Source organism: Cucurbita pepo, chromosome 11 (assembly GCF_057944985.1).
Source record: "Cucurbita pepo subsp. pepo isolate OVF chromosome 11, ASM5794498v1, whole genome shotgun sequence".
Classification (NCBI taxonomy): Eukaryota; Viridiplantae; Streptophyta; class Magnoliopsida; order Cucurbitales; family Cucurbitaceae; genus Cucurbita; species Cucurbita pepo.
Window position 1 is genome coordinate 3,711,529 of NC_141808.1, and position 19,784 is coordinate 3,731,312.

The following is a 19,784-nucleotide window of genomic DNA, read 5'->3' on the forward strand; positions in this document are numbered from 1 at the left end:
GATACCAATATTCACTGAAATGATCCAATTATTTGTCAGTTTCTTACAGTTTGTGATGTTCAAAGTGATGAATGCGACCAACTTGAAAACAGTTGAATAATGAAATGCCAAAAGGAGCATCACAACAGGAAAATGCTGGAAAAACCCAACTTAGCTCATGTAATTATGAACAGGATCTATCTTTGCAATACAATTTGGGAAGCCTTTTAAAGCCCACAATGGCTTGCCAACTCACCCTTCTCACTAAGAAATATGAATGCTCTAAATGGCTTGCCAACTCACCCTTCTCACTAAGAAATATGAATGCTCTAATTTGTCTCACTAAGAAATATGAATGTTCTAATTTGACTATTGCTACCATGGCCAAAATGTGGTAAGAAGTTAAAGGCAAGTGAAAAAAAAAAAACACATAAATAAATAAAATACAGAGAGGAATGGAGGGAGGAGAAGAGGCGACCTTTTTCAATTCTACTTAGAACTCTGAGAAGTCAAAATTTGATGTGGATAGAACTCTTCAGTTCAATCTCACGAGAGCTTAAGGGGATGAACTGCAACTCCGTTCCAAGCAGCTGGGATTCTCCCCCACCTTCCTAGTCGAGGTTCCTGTCATGAAGTTCATATAATGTCAAGCACTGAGCAACCCGTTACGCTCTTGGCATAGCGTGTAGACAAAACTTACCAAGGGCGAAGACAACTGACTGACAATTATCTTGCCAAGTAAACAAAATCCAAGAAAATAGAAGACAAATATATTCAATAAGAGAAAACAATAATGGAAGCGATATGAATCAAATTCATCATAATGTCCACAGAGCGGGCAGGGGAAGCCTCCCCGCCACCTATTTCATTTCCCATCTCCGCAAACTTTTCTATTTATTTTTGCGAACTTCAAAGAAGGCTAGCAAGCACACCGGAATCTACCGTAAAACAGGACTGAAGTTAAATTTGCATCATGATTACCTGCCCAACTCCAGCTACCACAAACTTTCCAGATTTGGCAAAAGTCAAGGAGTTCACAAACCCAACCTGGAATCAAAAAGATTAAGCCATATGTAAGCAATATACACTAGACTACTACACCTTCAGCATAATTGAGGTTGAGGCAACTCCAAAAATAAATAATAGCAATGATGCATAAAGCGGAAGTCGAATTCAGAAACGGGGTATTTCCAAAAGCAAAAGATATGGAAAATAGAAACAGAGTTATTTCAAGCAGAAGTCAAATTCAGAAGGTGCCCGAAAGCTCTTCTTGGGGTGGGGGTATACAAGATTACAAATTCAAGCAAGTTCTTGAGTAATATAAGCCACATTCAAGTTATTGATGTAAAGTAAAAGAGAAGGATATTGCATACCAGAGGGAGGTCATATAATGGTCGAACATCTTTCTTATCACTTGTGAGAGTCCATAAACGAACACAACCATTGCCAGCACCCGATGCAGCAAGGTCACTGTTTCTACATACTGAGACTGAACTTACCCAAGAGTATGCCGACGAACTGTGAGAGGTATTATGATTCGCATCCCCATTTCCTGCAAAGTAAACAAAAGTTACGATTTGATAATAATTTGACTAATAATGGGCAAAAGAAAGGCTATTAAAGTGAACTAAAAGAAAGAATGAAAGAAATTAGAAGATGTAAGATCCATCTTGCATGTAGGATTGTAAGAACACAGAAAGACCAACTGACCAAGTGAAGATTATGAACTGGTTTGTGCATTAGTGGCAACATTAAAACTAGAAATAACCACCAATCCCTCTCCAGTCCAGTGATAATTTGCAGAATGATTGAAGAGAAAAACATATAAGATCCTTGAAGAAACTCATACCCATACAACCATTGGGGATGGCTCCATTTTCCTTTAGCTCCAAATTTGAGCAAGACAATGAAGAAGGATGAGCATTTCGTACAATATAAACAGGCTTCTTTTTTAATGCAGTCCATTGCTCAATACTGCCGTCGGATGATCCAGATAAGAACTCGTCATTGCTAATAAAACAGCAACATTCCAAGGATGATGCAGGCGCACGAAATACTAAACGGGACTCCTCTGGAACCTGTTTCAAGCATCCAAAGCAATAACTAGTCAAAATATTGAAAGGAAAATAGAACTACTGCAGGTACACAAGCATGCTGCCCGAACTTACATTAGCAAAAAGAGAAAAAAAAAATGGCAAGTCCACTAAGAGAATCATTAAAAACTGAAAGTACTAAAAAAACGGGGGTCTACCTTCCATAATTGCATACTCCGATCACGTCCAACAGTAAGTAATCTTTCTTTCCGTAGGCAATCGATAGTCAATACTTCGCTTTGGTGACCAAATAATGTATTTATATAAGCTCTGTCCTCCACATTCCATATTTTGACAGTTCGATCATGTGAACCAGAAAAAAGTTCTGAGGTCCCTTGCCTGAAAGTCAAACACGAAACAGGTCCTCTATGACCAGGAAATGCCTATAAGAAGCCACAACAAAATGACTGAGAAAAGCCTTCGACAGCTATCATACTTCATTTTCTATCCTACTTCCCCCTCCTTTTTTTCCTGATAGGTCTCCAAAGGGAGGAAGAGGGAAGCTTCCAATCAAAGTAGTTAAGAAAAGATAGACACTGAATTTGGCATAACATTGTCCATACTTTCTTGATATTCATTTTTGTAACTACATATCCTATATTTGGGTCATTTGGAGGATCCTTTTGCAGCTTCTTTGGTTTATGTGGGATTTTTACCTCTTTCTTTATATCAATGAAAATGGTTGTTAAATTTAAAATAAAGAACTTAAAGCCCCAATTGAAAAGCACAACAAAAGAAGGATAATTTCATAAAAGCCTCATATATTTATGCCACAAACCCAACCCAAATTAGTTTTGGTTTAGAATTGATCTCAAGAGTTTTTAACCATGCCATGTAAAGTAACAGTAAGCAATAAGTTATAGCAATAAATAGCAATTACCTGAATATGCTCTCTTGTCCGAGTATCCCATATATGCACATGGCGGTCTAAGCCTCCACTTGCCAAATATCGACCATCAGAACTGACTGCTAACGACAAAGTGACTTTACTATGCCTAGTAGCTCGACCTTGGGGGTCCTTAGCACCATGCAATCTCAATGCTTCATCACTGGGCCATTGGTACTTTTCCCATTTACCACTATCTACATCCCAGTGTAAGATGGTACCATCCTTAGATGATGAAAACCCCTTCAAATCATCCTCGGATAGAGCCACAGCTGTAACGGACTGTCTGTGCTTAACCAAGAGTTGAAATTCATCGCTAGCTACTGGATTCTGAACCCTGAAAGATGTATAATCATTAACAATTTAAAGCCACCATGCACCTCTTGAAAAATATTTGAAATTTTTTTTACACATTTTTTCTTTGCCTCTGTTTTTTCCCTCACATACAGGATCTAAGAAACAAGCATATCATAGGAACATGCTCTCCAAGCTTCTTTGTAAACATCACAGTGATTGTTAATGTCAAAAAGCATATAGATTTTTAACGTGCTATGAACTTGGAAAAAACAAGAACAATAAACAAAATGTAATCAGCAGAAAGACAAATAAGAGATTCCAACGAAAATTAAACCAACAGAAACCAATACCGTGAAGCAATTTCTCTCCGAACCCTTCCACTATCTTCGAGCTGCTCCTGCTGAAGAATCTGAGCAACAAGTGAATCTTTTTCGCCTTCGTCGTTACTCTCATCCTCATCCTTCTCTTTATCCTCCCTCTCCTTTTCTCTCCTCGCAATTTCCCGAATTTTCTCCAAGTACTCGCTAGCTACTCTCTTCCTTTTCTCGTCAGCAGTTTCTTCCTCAAACTCCACATCCTCAGCGCTCACGAACCCATTGTCCTCGTCTGACTCGCCGCTCTCAATCTCATCATCTACAATCTTCCTTCGTTTCCTTGATTCAGAGCTAAAGAAAGGGTCTTTACTAAGTGGAAAATTCTTCCCCTTCTTTGCCCCTTTGGGAGGAGCCAAAGTTTTCTTCTTCGCCATCTTCACTACAAAACAGAGAAGGTACAAAGAGACGCAAATTCCTCAAGCTGATTACGATTAATTATTTGCACTGACAGAGAAAACAGCCATAACAAAAGCAATAGTTAACGGCAACTCGAGAGAAAAGCGCCGCCGCCGTTCATGTTCTTGGGAAGATAGTTTTTGTTCATGAAAATGGTTTCTGAAGCAGAAGATGAAGCATCGCCGGAGAACAGAAAAGGAACGACAGAAGGAAAACGCACCCGCCGCCGCTCGCGGAAGTTCGTTGGTTGCTAACGAATCGCCGAGAGAAAGACTCTGAACAGTCCTTGGGACGCTGCCGTCGCTGGGAGAAGCTCGCCGTCGCTTGTCGGGGAGGCCAGTGGCAGCGCGGGCTGAAGAAGAAAACGTAAGGGGTTGCGGCTGGGTTTAACGAGACGGAGAGGGATGAAAAATAGTCTTAGGGTTTAAGGAAATTTCTATTTAATTATTAAAATAAATATTTCTAATCTTAATCGGTGATTAACTGAAATACCCGCCCTTTTTTAGTCTCCAGATAAACATTTAATATCTATCGTTTATTTTATTATTTTTTAGTAAATTAAACTAAAAAAATTTAATTCATGTAGAAATTTTTATTCATTTGTATTTTTATTGATTAATTCATTAATTAATTAATATACCAATATATTAAGTAATAAAAATATTCATTTGTATTTTGTATTTTTCAATCAATTCTAAATTTAACCTATTTTAAAATATAAAAAAAATTAATAAATAGAATTAGTGATTATAAACAAATTCAAATGACTATCGTTTATTGTTTAGATTTGAAAACTTGAATTTCAAAAATATTTGTAGAAGGTGAGAGGAAATAAATTATTTGTCAAAGAAGAAATTTAATTTTAAAAAATAAAAAAAATACATTGTTATGAAACGGGTATAAATTTTTTACCAAATAAGATTTTTTAAGATAGTTTTCAAATGCAAAAGATTATATTCTCGTCCAGTAGTTAAGATATCTTGCTTTCACCCCGAAGATCTCGGTTTAATTCCAAGCAACGAAAAATTTTGTTTCATTTTAAAAGATATTTGATTTACATAGATATTGATTATCTTTAATCCATTTTTTATTTTGGATATCTGCATAACTGTGAAGAAGTTTAGAGGCACTTAGGACATAGAAGCATTCATTGTCACCGGATATTTGGCTTCCACCCAAGACACTGAAGTTCAATTCCTTCTTTTCATTTGGAAAGATATTTGATTTACATAAATATTGATTATCCTTAATTCATTTTTAATTTTTAATATTTGTATAACGGTCGAGAAGTTTAGAGGCGCTCAAAATAAAGAAACATCTATTGTTGTCCAGCGCCCAGTGGTTAGTATATTTGACTTTCACTCAAGAGACCTTGAAGTTCAATTTCGGGTGCGCTTAGGACATAGAAACATTTATTGTCGTAGCAAGTTAGGATATTTAGTTTTCACCAAGGAGGGCAGGATTATTTATTTTGGATATCTGTATAACTATGGACAAGTTCATTCATCCTAGGTTAGGATATTTGGCTTTCACCCAGGAGACCCGGGTTCAATTCCCGGCAATGCAAAACATTATTTCATTTTGAAAGATATTTGATTTTCATAAATATTGATTATCCTTAATTCATTTTTCTTTTGGATATCTGTATAACCATCGAGAAGTTTAGAGGCACTTAAGACAAAGGAACATCCATTGTCGTCCAGCGGTTGGGATATCTGGCTTTCACCCAGGAGACTCGGGTTCAACTCCCGGCAATGGAAAACATTATTTCATTTTGAAAAAGATATTTGATTTTCATAAATATTGATTATCCTTAATCCATCTTTCTTTTGGATATCTGTATAACCATCGAGAAGTTTAGAGGTACTTAAGACAAAGGAACATCCATTGTCGTCCAGCGGTTAAGATATCTGGCTTTCACCCAGGAGACCCGGGTTCAATTCCTGGCAATGGAAAACATTATTTCATTTTGAAAAAGATATTTGATTTTCTTAAATATTGATTATTCTTAATCCATCTCTTCTTCGGATATCTGTATAACCATCCCGGCAATGATTTAATTCCCGTCAACATTTTTGATTATCCTTACTCTATCTCTGATTTATATAAATATTGATTTTCATTCTTTTTGTCTGTCACTCTTATAGTTCAGAAATCAATGAAGAGAAAATAATGAAATGAAAAGAGAAAATGAGGTGAGCATGTATGAATCAAAGCTGGTTCTATTCTATAAGCTGCACAGCTGCAATGGCTGGTATTTTCTCCCTCAACTTCTGTGTGAGAGCAACTCGAACTGTCATAACTCCAGCCGCTGGTCCACTTAGCCGCACTTTAACAACGTAATCTTTTATCTCTATCAGCTCCAGAATTCCACCCCCTGTGCCAGCCAAGTATGGCCTAATCTCTGCAAGTAACTGAAAAACATACCCCACTTTCAAACCTCTAATCTTTTTAGTCTATATATACCAATGCGTGAGATCCCACTTCGATTAGAGAGAAAAACGAGTACCAGCGAGAATGCTGGGCCTCAAATGGGTAGATTTGTGAAATCCCACGTCAGTTGGAGAGAAGAACGAAACATGAAAACTTCTCCCTAGCAAACACATTTTAAAAACCTTGAGGGGAAGTCCGAAAGAGAAAGCATAAAGAGGACAGTATTTGCTAATGGTAGGCTTGAGCCATTACAAATGGTATCAGAGCCTGAGTTTTGTGCTAGCGAGGATGCTAGGTCCCCAAGGAGGGTGGATTGTGAAATCCCACATCGGTTGGAGAGAAGAACGAAACATTCCTTGTGTGGAAACCTCCCCAATAGACGCGTTTTAAAATTATGAGGGGAAGTTTAGAAGGAAAGGCCCAAAGAAGATGATATCTACGAGCAGTATCTCAACATATAAAGCTAGAACTCATAACAAACCAAATTAGCATGCTTCTTGTATCAGTTAAGTTCTTGCAAAGAAATTCTATGATCATCTATGCAAGTGTTATTAAATTCGTAACATAGCAGAAAAGTGAACAGAGAATCTGACCTTTTCAACATTGTCGTGGTTGAGTTCAAGTCCTGTTTCAGTGTCTATGATCTGCTCAACTTCCAAAATTTCAGGAATTTTGTCTCTGAGTCTGGTCTCGATTCCCATTTTCAGTGTCATGGTTGAGCTTGGGCAAGAGCCACATGCTCCTTGAAGCTTCAATATCACAACAAGCCCATCTATCTCATGCAAAGCAACATTCCCTCCATCAGCCATCAAGCTTGGCCTTACTTCGTCCAACACTTTCTCCACATTTTCCTCAGTCAATGGAAGAACACAACTGGGTGACACCACGTTTCCTTACCAACACCAAAACCCATCAAATCCAATCAAATTCAAGTCAAAATTTGATAATTAGTTTTAGTAGCTAGTTTGTTCTTGATAGTTTCTTACTTGCTATAGTTAGTGGATTTGTTTTTAATAGTTTCTTACCTACTATAGTTAGTGGACCGACTAGAGACTATGAACTAGGATGAACAAGCACAAGGCTTTTAAAACGCGTTTGCTAAGGAGAGGTTTCCTGACCCTTATAAAAGAACGTTTCGTTCTCCTCCTCATCCGATGTGGGATCTCACAATCCACCCCCATTCGGGGTCCAGCGTCCTCACTGGCACTCGTTCCCTTCTCCAATCGATGTGGGACCCCCTAATCCATCCCCTTTCGAAGTCTGGCGTCCTTGCTGGCACACCGCATTGTATCCACCCCCTTCAAGGCTCAGCCTCTTCATTGACACATCGCCCAGTGTCTGACTCTGATACCATTTGTAACGTCTCAAGCCCACCCCTAGCAGATATTGTCCTCTTTGGGTTTTCTCTTTCGGGTTTCTCCTCATGGCTTTTAAAACGTGTCTACTAGGAGAGGTTTCCACACTCATATAAAGAATGCTTCATTCTCCAACTCAACCGATGTGGGATCTCATAATCTACCCCCCCTTCAGAATCCAGTGTTCTCGCGGGCACTCGTTCCCTTCTCCAATTGATATGGGACTCCCCAATCCAACCTCCTTCGAAGCCTAGCGTCGTTGCTGGCACACCTCCTCGCTAACACATCGCCCGGTGTCTGGCTCTAATACCATTTGTAACGGCTCAAGCCCAACGCTAGTAGATATTGTCCTTTTCGGGTTTTCTCTTTTGGGTTTCTCTAGGTTTTAAAATGCGTGGGGGGAGGTTTCCACGCCCTTCTAAAAAAAATTTCGTTCTCCTCCCCAACCGACGTGAGATCTCACAGATACAGGATAAGCTCAATCAGAAGGTTACAAACCTAATGGCTTCAGTTATAAGCATTTAGTAGAGAAAAGAAGCAGGAAATTGGAATTTGGGAGAGAAATGGCATCCAACACTGTTACATGATCTTGAATCTATCATCCCATCACTCCAAGAATAACCAAATTTTCATATTCGTTATGGATCATCGTAAAAGCAAAATCCAGAAATGCTACCTAAATGACGCCTCCGAGTACAACTTGAGTTGAATCCAAGAAAGCGCCTGCTACAAAATTGACCTCTAAAGAACGAACTCTGATTCAAATAATACCGCCCAATCAGTTGCCTAACAAAAAATTTGCACAAACAAAACAAAGGAATTGCAGAAGATCAAAAACAGAATCAAGAAACCAACCTTGAAGAATGACAAATGGGAAGCCGAAGTTCGCTCAGACGGTGACCGATACAGAGGTGCAGTGGTTGGAGTTGGTTTAAGAGCTTGAGCTCGAGTTGAGAAAGCGGCTACCATTGGAATGCGAGCTATGGAGACTCATAAACAGTGGAATGCGGTGCTGAGTTAGGGCATTGTGTTTGGGTTATGAATTTTGCAGAAGGGAAACGCAGTGATTGGGTGATAAAGATGAAGATCGTCATTGGTGTGGCCAAATTTTGTGGATGGAAATTGGGAAGGAGAAAAGGAAGAATGTGGATAAAGGGAGCCACACGTTCGATTTGAACTTATATGTTATTTAAACCTTTCTTTCTCTTGCTCACACTCATATAACACTATTTTCTTCCATTTTTTTTAAATTTATTTCCAAATGTATTTATTCACCTCTCACCTCACGACCAGCCTTAACGAATTAAGCCCCATATATATTTTTCGCCCCCAGCTTTGTGGCTTTGTGGGATTCGCCCCAGCTTTGTGGCTTTGTGGGACCTTAAGTGAGGTTTGTTTTCGTCAATCAAACATTGCTGGTGCCGAATTCAAGGTTGTTCAACCACACACACCGCATTCAAGGTTGTTCAACCACACACACCGCCTGCACGTGCATGTTCAATCGTCTACAACACATTCGACTTGCCTCTACACTAGGCCAAGTCATTCGGCTCGACCTTGCCTTTGCTCGGGCCAAGGTCTCTCAATGCAATGTCGCATCTCATCTTGTCATCTCAATCCCTGTCGATATGGTCCATATGTCTTTGACGCCACCCCGAGTCTCGGGATGTTGTCAGCCATCACAATTCGTTTGGTCATGCCATCGAAAACGAGCCCGCATATCGCTCATCTCATCGGGACTTCCCAAACATCCATCTATCCAGGTTCTATCGAGGCATTGGCCTTCCCGTGCCCATGCCGTGTCATTTACAGATGCCGTGCCGGTATTGCGCCCCAGCCCACGTATTAGAGGTTGCTACATACACTCACTTAGAATAAATGTTGCACAATCGTTATACCATTACCGCAAGAATATAATTGTGGCAAGTGGTATTTCTCTGACGCGATATTATTTAATTTGTACCTCATTAGACTTCCGTGGAAAAAATATATATAATTTTTACCTCACACTAATATGATAGTGTTCTAATTATATATATCATAAATCTTCTTCCTTAATACGAGACATTATTCAATATCAAATTCAAAAGAAAACTGCTTTCTCGACTTGGTTTTGAACATTGTCTGAGTTCAAACTTTAAAGATCAAAAATTGTATTTTTCCAAAGAATAATTAGATTCCACTCTAATCGAATAATTATCAAACTTTGAAATAATTAGAATCCAAAGAATAATTAGTTCAAACTAGAATCATCGTTATGCCAATCCGAGAAATATAGCACTAACTATCATTTTAAAGGTCGATGGTTCAATCTTTGATCCCGTAATTATTGAACTCAAACAAAATCCATCGAGCTAATTTAGTCCAATAATCATAAACTCGCCCTAAAGTGGCAAATTTCAAAAAGGAACTCCCTATAAAATGGGTCCTTTTTTCTTTATTTAAATCATCTGAATGTAGAGAACAAAACTAGTAAAACACAAGTTATCACTGAACAACCAGACCATCAAAATAAAGTGTTCATCAGATAAACACTGAATTGGTGACAAAATGGAAACTGTAAATAACCATTTGCCGGAAAATATACCAAGTTTCAGACACTCAACTCATGAAGCCATAGCCATCCACAGGAACACTTACTGTTCATTTTACTCTCTTCTCCAAAATCTATCTTCCAATCCAAAATATGGAAAATAAACAAGAAAAAGAGAGGGCAGATTGTCTTGCCTAGATCCACTGGTTATTTAAAACAATTACCTGCAACTGAGAAGAATAAAAGCCATTAATATCGTTAAAAAGAAAACTTGCTGTTCAAAATAATGAATACATAAATATCAGTATTGACACGCTTAAAGAACAGAGAAGTCGGGATAGATCTTCAGTGCATAAAATGAGTATCAACAGATTATGATTAGGTCATTGTGGATGAAAAGTATTGATATGAGGACCAAGTATGATGAAGGATTACTATATTTGATTGCAACGAAATCTTTTATAATTTTATTTTGAGTTATCAACTTCTCTATTTTTCTTCATTTTGGATCGGAAAATAGAAGAGCTGCGTGAATAAAAAATACAAGGGAGGTTCATGGCCAAGGGTAAAGATGCCCGAGTAATAGTTATTTTGGAATGTACTCGATGCGTTCGAAACGGTGTTAATAAGGAATCCGTGAGGATTTCTAGATATATTACTCAAAAGAATCAACACAATACGCCTGGTCGATTGGAATTGAGAAAATTCTGTCCCAGTTGTTCTTCAATCTTTTGCACTAGATGTTCAAAGATGGAAATACCCATTTTTCTAGTTTTTCTGATTCTGAAAATATTAGCAGCCATGATACTGCCAAGAAAAGTAAAATATCTATTGCGAACAAGAAACTCATGTACCTGATACATGTGAAGTGAACAGAATGATGAACTTTTTAGATGCCGTGGAGGACTTTCTGAGGATCAAGTTGGCCACTACAGTAACTTGAAGGAACAGCAGAAAGCTCCAGTCTTCCTCTCCATTCCTCGCCAGGTTTCAGAGCGATTGGTTTTTCGATAGCTGCAGCCTCCACACACAGCATGTACTTGTACTCTTCATCTCCGAAATCAGATATTGCCTTTGCTTTCTTATCCCAAGGATTCCAGACCACTGAGCCAATAAAATAAAATTGTATTGAGATTCAAATAAGGAACATTTGGGGGACGCGAAAGCAGAATAAAAGCCATTAATTCACACTGATCATGTGGGTCTTATCCTTGGTTATAATACTCATATTAATTAGTAAGTTTAATAATATTGAGCCCCTAAGAAACCATTAGGGTAAGGAGATTTGGTCCCTCGAAGGCAGTGGAGCCTTCTCTGTTGGATCCTTAGTGCCAACCTTTTTGAGTAGCAACCCATCCTCAACCAACATTTCACGAACCTTATTAGGAAAGCCAAATTCCCCAAAATGTTGAAGGTCAGAATTTTTCCTACAAAGTTCTTTAGAAGGTACCTAATGCTATGCTATGCCCCTGCTGGTGTTTATGAGAAAAAATGATATGGAGGATCAAGATCACTTTCTCTTCACTTGCCTGTTTGCTGCAGCTTGCTGGGGTCACTTGCTCAAAATTCTCAACATCAAATGGTGCTCCTAAGAATAGTTCAGCATCAGCAACTCTTTTCCATTACCTTCTTTAATGGTAGTGCTAGACTTATTTGGTCCTACGCTGTGGGGCCTCTTCTACGGAGGCTTTGGAATGGAAGGGACAAACGGGTGCTTCATCCGATGACAATGAATCTTATCGGGACTTTTCCAGATCTAGTCAAACTCTTTGCTTTTACTCAGTACTCAGGTTTTCTCAAGTGTTTTGTAATTTTGATTTGTGGCACATTTATACCAGTTGAGAATCCGTCTTGTAATTCCTGTCCCATTCACTTGTTGTAGGATTTCTTTCAGGTGGTATTTTATGGAAAAGGTTTTGGTGAAAACTAGAGATGCAGAGCTTCAATTGTCCAGATATCTTTTGTTTTTTTTTTAAGAAACAGAACTAAAAAAAAAACAGTAAAATATTCAAAAGAGACTGAAGCATCCAAGGAAAATGAAGGTTACAAAACTACCATTCCAATAAGCACAAAAAAGACACTATTAAAAAGAAAGGACTTCTGTCTTTGGCTAAAGGAATCATATGGTTTCTCTCGATCTATGTGCACTGATGAGATTAAGGCAAAAAAAATGTCTTTTCTTGAAAGGAGAGAGTAAATATTTGCTGAATTCTGAGTTCAAAGAAAAGCACCAGCCGAAGGGAGAGAAAAGCATGTTCCAAAACGAGGTTGCCTTGTTACTGTGATTGATGTATGTGATTTTGAGATTAAGCTACACTTGGAGAAAGAGTTATGAATTGAAGGGTTCCTAGGATCTTATCTGAAGCGGATGATTTGTTCTTAAAATAAGCTCCCCAGGTGAAAATTTTAACTTTTCTAGGATATTTATCCTCCCAAATTAAACAACAAAGATTTTGATCCAGAACCCTTGTGTGAGAGTAAAGATCCTGAATGAGGGAACTACAACTAAAAGAACTCGAAGCCTCAAGGACGACCCCCGTTCCTTGAAATTAAACAGGAAAATAAAAAGAAAAACATTTCTTACCAGCATCTGGAAGTCCTTCTTTTCGAACTACAAAAGTCCTTTTCTTCTCATGATCCAGAATTGCAATCTTAGATGGAGAGCTAAGAAATATCTTGTCCACCTATTCAACCAAAACACAAAAGAGAATGTCTTGAGTACAATGTAATGACTAAAAGAACGAGAAGAAATAGAATACCTGAACTCACTTCTGATTCAAAAGTTAAAGCATCCCCCTGTTCAGTAAAACGCGCTCTACCCTGCAAGTTGTCAAGATAGTCCAAGGTCTCCAAACCTTCCACCCGAACTTCACTGACCATAGGCAACTATCTCTTTTTAGATACAAGATAAACAAGCCTTGAATTACCCTTAACAATTTTTCAAATTTTGTGCCAATAAGCGAAAATGAACTGCAAAAATGGATGGTTTACCGTAAAGAAACAGAGGAAAAAAACTTTTTCTTTCCGTATAAGATTTGTAAGATGGTCAGAATTCAATTTATTTGAAAATGTTATTTCTCCTAATTAGCTAATTCTTTACACGGAAACCTCCACTGGAATGTATTAACAGAAGAGGAAGATACACACAAATCAGAAACCATAATTAATCACAATAAACCAATGTCAATCAGGCACTCAACTCCAAAAGAAAACACCACAACCATCTAGACAAAGTAGTTCCCAATTATATATACTCGTAACTGAGCTAATTGGCCAAAAGCCTATTACCTTTCTTCTGCCCTTCTTAGAAATTAGACAAATATAAGTTTCATTCATGATGCAATTATACCTCTCTCCTCTCATAGAACTCACTAAAGACCTTCCAAAAAACACCCTTCAAGCTCTCTCAATTATCTTGAAAGAAAGCCATCATGAAGTCATTCGAGCTTGTCACCTTGTCCCTCTCAAAACCAAAGACTACCTTACAAATTTCTTCCAAAGAGACAGGAGCCTTCAATTCTTTCCTAACTTTAAGGAAAACGAGGGCTGAGAAAATAGACAATCCCATTCTTCACCGCACTGTTCCTCTAATGAATTTCACCATTCTCACCAACTAAAGAATCAATGAGATTCTTATTCCTCCTCCCCTTTGCTAATTTATTATGGAAAAAAGACATATCGTAGACCCCCTCTTTGGCCCACTTCACCTTAGATTTAACTCTCATAAAGCCTCCTTCCTATCAAGATCTTCAAATTTTCCCTTCAATAGAATTTTCTCCTCTCGCAGGATAATCAATGTTAATTTATCTTTAAAAAATTAGGTGGTACACAACTAACACATTACTCACAGTACAAATTTAACTTTTTTTCCTTTGGATAAGTAACTAAACTTTCATTGAGAAAAAATAAGAACACACAGAAAGGTTTCACCATACAAGCCCATAGAGAAAACTAGAATCTAAAAGATGACTAAACCTTGCACTGAGATCTCTTGAAGCAAAGGAGAGGACAAGGAATGAGATAGAACGGCACCTACCGACTCCTCATTAAGGATAAATGGAATAAATGAGGAAACAAAGAGCAGAGGGTTCTATCTTTCAACCACTTACCCTCCCAAAAAAAGTGTCCCATGCCCAACTGACTGTCAAGGAAAAGGAATGAAGACTAGAAGCTCCTCAATGATGCGTTCCAAAGGATTTTGTAAGTGCTTCTAACCCAATAGAGATCCATTCAGACGGATATGGCCCAAAATTTGATCACAATAACCTTATGCAACAAGGTATTGCACTCGAGATAAAAATGCAAAAACTATTTAGCTAAAAGGGGCTTGCTCAACCGTTTCAATTTGAAAATGCTGGAAAATCAGGACCTCATATTAGTAGTCACGTTTAAATTACAGAAAATGTAGACTCATTACTTCCTTGATATTACACCAATACTCAGTGGTAAATCTAATTCTGTCAGCTTATTTCAATTTGTTTGATAAAGAAGGAAAGAGATAGCACAGCTGTAGTGAAGGATTTTATTTTTTTTATTTTTTTATTTGTAGCTTTGAGAAAAAAATACCTCAGAGATGTTTTTCCTCACTACGGTGCAAATGGAAACTGAAAAGCACTAGAGAAGCAACCAAAGGAAGATTCCTAAAAAGTACTGACGAAACAATCTTCAATATATTGAGAACATCTTTCTCAGCTACACACAATCAAGTTTATTGCTAAGATACGTGTCCAATTTCACAACGTCATGTTATTCTCTTTTTCCTTTTCCTTTTTTTTTTTTCCCCCTCTCTCTCTTCTTGTAAGAAGTGGAGGAAGATGAAACCTCCAAACTAGCCAACATAGCTACAAAAACCCTCCAATTGACTAGTATATGAAAAGAAGAATAACTACGCAAAGACTTTGAAAGCATAAACCATCTACTCATCCAAAACATAGCTTTGTAAAAAGACTGTTCCTAGCAAAGGAATCCTCAAAATGGTTTCCAATTTCTCTCTAACCAAATATTGCTCACACACCGAAAAACCAAGAGTTCCCAAGAATACCAGAGAAATGTTTTCCATGTGCATGGAAAACAAAATGACGATCCATCAACATGTCCCTGCTTCAATTTCAAAAGCAATCGAACTATAGTACAACAAAAATTGCATAATTGTGATGATAAAACCCACACTGATGGCTGGGGAAGAGAATTAAGCTTCAACTTGCTTGAAAAAATGAGGTGAAAGTAAACATTTTCAAAATTGATGGTAGAAACCAGTTCTAAGCTCTGTCTAGTATGTCTTATACCATAACTCTACCTCCTTTTGACTGTTTTAGATAAGAGCTGAGAACCTCATCAACAATTTGTAAATATTTGAAAAACACAGACAAGTATTAGGTGAAGTTGCTAGTACCTTATGTCTGATACTGAGAAGTAAGTGTGATAAGCAAATGTGAACGAGAAAGGCTTTCCATCTGCATTGGTATTCCTAACACGTGATGTCAACGATAGCTCTCCAGAAGGTCCTAGAGATACCCTCAGACGGTACTCATAACTACAATTTAGTAAAAGAACGATATTATTGACTGAATGGAAATTTTTGTAGTGATAGGAATGATAACGCTGCATGAACCCTATATGGAATTTTAAGAATAATTCCCAAGTAAACATGTAACATTTTACCTATGAGGCCAAACCCTAGCATCTTCTTCAGAGGGCTTTAGGATTAGATCAACAAAAGTCTTACTGGAGGTATTCGTTTGAAGAGGAGGTGGATTGTTATCAATGTTCCAAAGTCTTATTCTAGCAAATCCATGTGCCTCAAGAGGACCAAGATTTGAAAACTGCACTGAAGAGGAGGTGGATTATTATCAATGCTCCAAAGTCTTATTCTAGCAAATCCATGAGCCTCAAGAGGACCAAGATTTGAAAACTGCACGAATGCATAATTATTATGCAACAGAATAAGAACAAACATAAGGTCCGTTCCATGCATTAACTTGCAAAGAAGCACATACTTGAGGAAAACATATCGGAATCCCTCCACGAATTGGTTTTGGAGGCTTGAAAATGGCCTGCACCGCAACAAAAAATTATTAATCATTCTGATAAAGTACCTGAAATTACAAGAAACTCAAAGTTCAAGGATAAATTAATGACAGCAACAACCTTAAGCTCTTGCGGTTACCAAGGATAAAAATATCAGTGTCAAAGAAACAATCACGTTTCAGTTAACAGAAAATCTCAAATTCATTCTTAACAGGATTTATGAATTTAGAAGACTAAATTGTCCATCATAAGAAATAAGAGTACAAATACATGGAAATGGTATCAAGTATATAAGATTTAACAAGAAAATAATAGCGTAGGCCAATGTTAATTATGATCTTAAGAATGTTAGAATGGAAAAAGTATATCAATAATTGAACGTTCTCTGAATCCTTCTAAATTTTTTTTAATAAGAAGCATAACAATGTCAAGGACAACCCAAACGAGTCAGAAACTAATGGTTGGGGTAGAGATGACCACCACCAAGTAACACCTTCGATCAAGGTTAATCAAACTTACATAGTGATTACAAAAGTTTAGTCTTTTTGGAAATATTACATTACACCATAAACAGGGGCAGGGGAAAATGGGGATTGAACTCCTCACCAGGAGGGAGGAAACATTGCCACCAAACCAACGAGTTACCCAAGAAAGCTCAATTAAAAATAATTTATTATGAAGGGCACTCAATCCTAAAAATCCTCCAAAGAGTTGGGACTCTACACTCAAACATCCCTTCTCCCAAGCCTAAAAATGACCTCCACAAGCAAGGCAGAGAGACAACATTTATTGTGTCATTATCAGTCAAAGAGCAACAAAACCAAAACAAAAAGCAAACTGATCTTCCCAACCAGACCAAAAAATCAGACATCACACGATTTTTAAAGAAGACAAATGATAGAGACAAGGGAATGCAAAGCAAAGGGATCTATCTCCCGCCTACTGATCTTCCCAATAATACGTTTCCTACCCCTGACCGTCACACAATGAACCAAGTGAGAGAAAGCAGGGAGCTCAAAATAGATATCATTCCACAAATTATGGTAAGTGCCTTTAACCCTACCCAATAGCCACTCAAAAGGATGAGGACCAAACTTGCTTTCAATGACCCTGTGACAGAGAGAGTTGGGTTCAAGGGTGAAATGCCAAAGCCATTTGGCTAATAAACCAGCCTCTCAATACCTCCCACCAAACCAAGTACGACAAGTTTCCTCATTCCATCCCTTCCCAAAGAAAATTGGGTATAAGCTTCTCAATGTTCTTACAAACTGCATATGGAGCTCTAAAGAAGGAGAAATAATAAACAGGATACCACTCGAGACAAAGCAAATCAAAGTTAGTCTACCAGCTTTAGAAACTTTTCTTTCAAGAGGCTAATCTTTTCCTAACTTTGCCCACCACCAGATTCTAAAAGGAGATGGATTTGGGATTACTTCCCAAAGGGAGACCCATCATTTTTGCCTCAACTCTTGAGCTTCTCTGCATCGCAATGAGTCCAATAATCTGACATTTACTCGTGTTAATCCTAGGCCCAAAAAAATCTTCTAAAAACACCGAGAAATTATTCATGATTAAGAACGCAACCTCATTTCTAGAACCAAAAAAAAAAAAAAAAAAAGTATGGTCAGGAAATTGAAGATAAGAACAACTCAAGAACTGTTTCATTATTTCTACTATTCTAACCAAGGTTAGAATAGTCGAAAGTAAGAGAGTATATAAAAGAAATTAGAATGATTCAATTGGTTAAAAATATGTAAAATGAAAATTCAATAGCACCTTGTTACTAACAAAAAGCATCTCTTCCCCATGATCATTCTTCCAAGATGTCACGTGGGCCCCATATAAATATACCTGGAGAGAACAAACATTAATCAGTTGCCACATAAAGAAACAAAACCTGTCTGCTCAAATCTGAACAACACTACAGAAAAATGAAATCCAGGAGTTGAGTAGAATGATAAGCATGAACTCATCGAGTAATAAATAACATAGGTTTTAGAATCAAGAGAAGATAATAGTCTTGTCACAGGGTTGTTTTCCCTACAGCCACCGTCCCCCTTCTGAAGGTAGAAATTTTGTCCAGCTACAGTTCCTTCCAAGAATTCATTACAGTAACTAAAATATTTGATGCACGTGAAAATAAGAGATCAGAAATGTCATGCACACATACACAGCCCGAAAATGGCCGAGCCCAAGATCCTAACGACGTGCACAAATATAAATACAAGAACAGATCAACCAAATTTTAACCCGAGAGATCATGCAAATCAATCCAGGAATCCAATAGAATCAAAGCAACAAAGAAAGAAACGCAAGCCACAGAAATTAAGATCCCAACTCCACTCCCCCGATTAAAATCGGAAGAAGGCGAACGCGAACACCTTAGTTCAAAATCAGATCAATTCCACATCTCAAAAGAGCTCACAAAAACAAATTCACAAATAAATCAAGCAAAACATTCAAATAACAAAGCCTAGAAAATTCCAGCAATGATCTCATTTCTCAATTACTCAAATCCCCCACAATACCTCAGCAGAACTACCACGCGGATCGCGAAGGACGACTTTATCAAGGCCATTGATGCCCTTAACGACGTCCACAGAACCCGAAGAAGCTCCAGAAGATGCCACAACCTTTTCGCCGCTCATTTAGAAGCCCTTTATGATTTCGTTGTTGGAAATCTTCGCCGTCGGTGGTGTAGTGTTCGTCCTTGTTCCTGATTCAGATCGGGAATCGTAGCGCTGTTAATCCATAGCCGTGTACTCGAATTTTGGTTTATATTGTTGTTGGCATTTTGATCAGAAACTGGAAAGCAGAACAGTCACCATCAAGTCACTGCAAATCTCGGAATCTCGTGAAACTCCTTTCTCTGGATTTCCTTTTGTCTTTTGTCTTCACATTAAACTCCGTAAAACTTTTTTAAATTAATAATACTAATATTAAATACTATTAAGGTTTTAATTCTACTTTTATTAATATATATTATATATATATATATATATATATATATATATATAATATAAGCAAAATAAATAAAATGTTACTTTTCCCTTAGCAAAATTTTAACATAAATGTTTATATTTATTATAACTTATTGATATGTATTTATTTTATAGATATAAATATAATTCAATAATTACCAAAAATTTAATTTAAAAGATTACACACCATAAATACTCAAAAGTACTTTTATTTTATTTTGTCGTTATTTTAATTTTAATTAATACTTAAATTGATTTTTATTTTCTCCTTCAATATTATTTAGAATTTACTTGCCTCGTTACTGCTATGTTAAGCTACTTAAATTATGTTTATTTATTTCCATTTACCTGGCATGTTATACGTTATAAGTAATTGCATTTCTCATTTTCGTCCTTATCTCCAACCTTGACTCCGGCTCCGCCCATCCCC

General features: G+C 37.4%; 3 protein-coding genes and 1 non-coding gene across 7 annotated transcripts; 1 reads left to right on the forward strand and 3 right to left on the reverse strand.

The window, feature by feature from the left end:
• Positions 1–72: 72 nt before the first annotated feature.
• LOC111805038 (U3 snoRNP-associated protein-like EMB2271) lies at positions 73–4,451 on the reverse strand. 3 transcript variants are annotated; one of them, XM_087128089.1, is made up of 8 exons: positions 4,246–4,451; positions 3,606–4,003; positions 2,953–3,295; positions 2,231–2,455; positions 1,829–2,057; positions 1,353–1,531; positions 961–1,026; positions 73–603 (listed from the first exon to the last, which is right to left on the reverse strand). In XM_087128089.1, exons 2-8 carry the CDS (start codon positions 4,001–4,003, stop codon positions 526–528), a joined length of 1,518 nt encoding a protein of 505 aa, XP_086984215.1. In that variant the 5' UTR covers positions 4,246–4,451; the 3' UTR covers positions 73–525. The 3 variants fall into 3 exon arrangements, with proteins under 3 accessions (XP_086984215.1, XP_023545670.1, XP_086984214.1); XM_023689902.2 differs by having other exon boundaries at positions 3,606–4,008; XM_087128088.1 differs by having other exon boundaries at positions 3,606–4,008; positions 4,097–4,451.
• A 1,457-nt stretch (positions 4,452–5,908) lies between these two features.
• On the forward strand, positions 5,909–5,980 carry TRNAE-UUC (transfer RNA glutamic acid (anticodon UUC)). The gene has a single exon. It is a non-coding gene; the product is annotated as a tRNA-Glu (tRNA).
• A 153-nt stretch (positions 5,981–6,133) lies between these two features.
• LOC111805040 (nifU-like protein 3, chloroplastic) lies at positions 6,134–8,976 on the reverse strand. The gene is made up of 4 exons (XM_023689904.2): positions 8,669–8,976; positions 8,490–8,568; positions 7,052–7,350; positions 6,134–6,439 (listed from the first exon to the last, which is right to left on the reverse strand). Exons 1-4 carry the CDS (start codon positions 8,780–8,782, stop codon positions 6,248–6,250), a joined length of 684 nt encoding a protein of 227 aa, XP_023545672.1. The 5' UTR covers positions 8,783–8,976; the 3' UTR covers positions 6,134–6,247.
• A 1,234-nt stretch (positions 8,977–10,210) lies between these two features.
• LOC111805039 (putative glucose-6-phosphate 1-epimerase) lies at positions 10,211–19,258 on the reverse strand. Of its 2 annotated transcripts, none has more exons than XM_023689903.2 (9): positions 18,902–19,258; positions 18,150–18,224; positions 16,343–16,399; positions 16,008–16,168; positions 15,739–15,879; positions 13,116–13,218; positions 12,931–13,030; positions 11,201–11,450; positions 10,211–10,570 (listed from the first exon to the last, which is right to left on the reverse strand). In XM_023689903.2, exons 1-8 carry the CDS (start codon positions 19,019–19,021, stop codon positions 11,236–11,238), a joined length of 972 nt encoding a protein of 323 aa, XP_023545671.1. In that variant the 5' UTR covers positions 19,022–19,258; the 3' UTR covers positions 10,211–10,570; positions 11,201–11,235. The 2 variants fall into 2 exon arrangements, with proteins under 2 accessions (XP_023545671.1, XP_086984600.1); XM_087128474.1 differs by having other exon boundaries at positions 10,211–10,576; positions 18,902–19,256.
• Positions 19,259–19,784: the final 526 nt, after the last annotated feature.